Source organism: Macrobrachium nipponense, chromosome 11, assembly GCF_015104395.2.
Source record: "Macrobrachium nipponense isolate FS-2020 chromosome 11, ASM1510439v2, whole genome shotgun sequence".
NCBI classification, from domain to species: Eukaryota; Metazoa; Arthropoda; class Malacostraca; order Decapoda; family Palaemonidae; genus Macrobrachium; species Macrobrachium nipponense.
This window is the reverse complement of record NC_061087.1, coordinates 11,220,339-11,223,684: the sequence shown is the minus strand read 5'-3', so window position 1 is coordinate 11,223,684 and position 3,346 is coordinate 11,220,339. Positions and strand designations below refer to the sequence as shown.

Below are 3,346 nucleotides of genomic sequence, written 5' to 3'. Positions count from 1 at the left end.
GCTCTGCGTTGGGAACCCTTCCATAACGTCCGTATGAATTCATGCGACCCAAATGTAATAACAACGAGTCATGACTGGCCAGTCATGAACCCCATTTTCTTTCGCCGCTCAGTCACTCACCAGCACCACTAACCGCGTTGCACAAACCATGACCTTACACTGAACGCTCTGGCCCCACTAGCACTCTCTTTATGCCCTCGTCTAGCGCGCTCGCACGAACGTACGAACTCCACTTTTACACTCTTACAAACCCACAAACGAACGTGGGCTGGGGGTCAAGTTCAGGCCCCTGCTCTGGGCCTTGTTGTTCCTGCTGCTGCTGCTGCTGCTGCTGCCACCCTCACAGGAGGAGGAGCAGCAGCAGCAGCAGCTGAGATTGGGCGGTGCTGGGTGGTCCTCTGTCGGGAGATTACAGCTGGAGGTGAGTTTCAAGGTCGGCGTGACTTCCATTGTATCGTATCGGTTGACGAATTAATAAGACTGCGTAGACTTGAGTTTCTAGTAATTAATCTGTTAATTATTTTTTCTTATTATCATTTTCAAAGTTATATGAGGTCGTGTTCTAAATCTTGTGTCACTGTCATTGGCAGATGTAAAGAAGCCAAGGTTCAAAATGTTTTTTTTATCTTAATTATAATTAATGATAAATTAAGAGAAAATTGGTTTTTGAAATTCTACATAATATCATGTTGCTCATTTCCTTGAATTGATTATATATTTCTGTCAATTTTAGCTTGTTATCTAATTTTTTTTTTATTACTTTGTGATGTCCTCATAAAATTAGAGTATCAAAGTGTTTTTATTGCTAATGTTTAACTTAACTCATATGATTTTGTTTGAATTTTTCTGTACTGCGACTGAATCATCACTTATTTATTGATACGCTGTCTTTTTCACGGCCTTGTGTTTGTCAGTGTTCGGCCTAATTTATAGAAGATTTATGACTCAGAGTCTTTTTTTATTTATTAATTAGCAATTTTGTCTCTTCCTGGTTTACTTCCTGAATTGGTTTAGGTGTGAAGATATTTATTAAATATGTATGTTAATTAGATGAAATATTGTCATTCTTTCTGCAATTCAAGTCGGAATAAGTGAAATAAGAATATAGAGTATACATCGTGACAGCTAATGCGTGTTGACCATAAGATATGTATATAACCCTTGAGGTAAAAATGAATAACTGGATTGTAGATACGGTACTTGCGTCTTATTGACATCGTCAGACAACAAAATAAAAATGGTTGTTGCTGTTTGTGACTAAGCTGGTATTATGCCAGCACTGGCTCTTGTCTTATGGAGCAGCCCATAATATGGAAAGGACATATACACCCTATTTACACAAAGCAGGACTTCCTATAAAGCCAGTTCCTTGTTGATCTCAGATGAGTCGAATTCAAGATAATAGCATAACAGAGGGTCGATGGAAAACAGACCAGGGTTAATATTTAAATCTCGCCCTTATGCACAGGTAATTAACATTATTTCCTGGATATTTTTTGGGTCAAGCCATTGACTTGGATTACTGTGTTACCTTAGTCTAGTTAATACGGTGACAGTGTTCAGTGGATGACAGAGCATTATTTGTGTACCCTTTTGTCTTAGCTATGGGTACCGTATGACCTGGACCAAGGCCGACACAGTAATCCATGTCAGTGACTTGACCCAAAGAAATGTCCTGGAAACAATGTTAACTAACTACAAAAATATTAACCCTGGTCCGTTTTCCATAGACCCTCCATTATCCTATTTTCTTGAATCCGACTTACCTGAGATCATAACAAAAACTGACCTCTTATAGTAAGTCAAACTTAGATCGCGAGAGTGGGCCGAAGAAAGAATTTCCGTTATGCCAAACATCTGATTCTTCTAATTAAAGTATGGACTTAGCAGAGCCTAATCAAGAGAAGGTCTTCTAGAGAATAGCCATGAGTTCAAAACTGACATCGACACACATTTGACTTTAGACATTTTCATTGAAAACCTCAGTTTCTGCGACCCGTGTGGTCAGGGGTCACTTTAAAGCTTAATTTCAAACCATCCATCAACTGAAGAATTATCGCGTCCAAGCTACCACTGTGATACGACCGGAATTACAGTAATTGACAGGTCACAGACAAAACCGTAAACAAGGGATTAACTTTCAAGGTAAACATTTGAACGACTAAATAGAACTGGTCCCTCCCTAGTGATCTTAGTGTTTGATAAACTATAGGAAGTCGTGCTCTGTATAAATACGATGGATGTCTTTTTTTTTTTTTTCATTCAGTCGTGATTCTGATGATGTCAATATAATGAAAGTACTAGTTGTATTATATTATATATATATATATATATATATGTATATGTATTATATTATTATATATATATATATATATATATATATATATATATATATATATATATATATATATATATATATAGCCTCAGTAATTGGGCGGCAACTTGGAAATCTTAGCTTGATGATAAATATTATTGCCAAGACCAGGAAGAACATTCTTTATCAAACGAGCTCTCGAGGTGTAAAACCACACCATCAGGCTGAAAAATTGACAAGGATGAGAAATCATTGACATTACAATAAAAAGAATTGTTTTATAAAGAGGATGAAACTGGAATGGAACGACAACTCGTCCGGTATTCAAGTGGCTATCGTGTGATTTCATAGTAGGTACTCAAGTGGGTCGTTAGCCGTTTTACTTGGGATGTGGTAGTTTGTTTACATTTCGTTTTATTTTTATGGTTTGCGTTATAGCTTTTTCTCGTAATTTTGTGAATTATTCTTTTAGTTTGTATTTGCCGTTCGTTTTATGTTTTGTTGGCATTTTTACTGAAGTTTTAGTAAGACAATCCTTTTTATTGTCATTTCAATGATTTCTTATCCTCGTCAAATTTTCAACCTGATGATGAGGTTTTACAACTCGAAAGCTCGTTCGATAAAGAATGTTCTTCCTGGTCTTGGCAGTATTATTTACCATCAAGCTATATATATATATATATATATATATATATATATATATATATATATGTATGTATATATATATATATATATATATATATATATACGTATATATATATATATATATATATATATATATATATATATTATATATATATCAAGCTATGGGAATGGAGGGTAGTTTCCATATTGATTGACTGAAGATTACTGTAAAGTAGCTACTTTGCGGCGTTTGTTCGTATATTTGTATATTGTATGTAAATGGCTTTGTATAATATGTTATTTACGTTTATATACCTTCGTGCTTGAATATAACACCGGACTTGATAAATCAGATACACCTGACGCTAAAAATTTCTGGTACTGAGAGAGAGAGAGAGAGAGAGAGCG

The 3,346-nt window shown here is 35.4% G+C and overlaps 1 protein-coding gene across 1 annotated transcript in view; it reads right to left on the bottom strand.

Moving 5' to 3' along the window:
- Nucleotides 1-235, bottom strand: part of LOC135222727 (putative mediator of RNA polymerase II transcription subunit 26) — an 18,052-nt gene extending 17,817 nt beyond the window's left edge. Inside the window, exon 1 of the mRNA XM_064260982.1 lies at nucleotides 121-235. Coding sequence (XP_064117052.1) covers nucleotides 121-150 — 30 coding nt within the window. The 5' untranslated portion in view covers nucleotides 151-235. The remainder of the gene's footprint in view (nucleotides 1-120) is intronic.
- Between the last annotated feature and the right edge of the window lie 3,111 nt (nucleotides 236-3,346).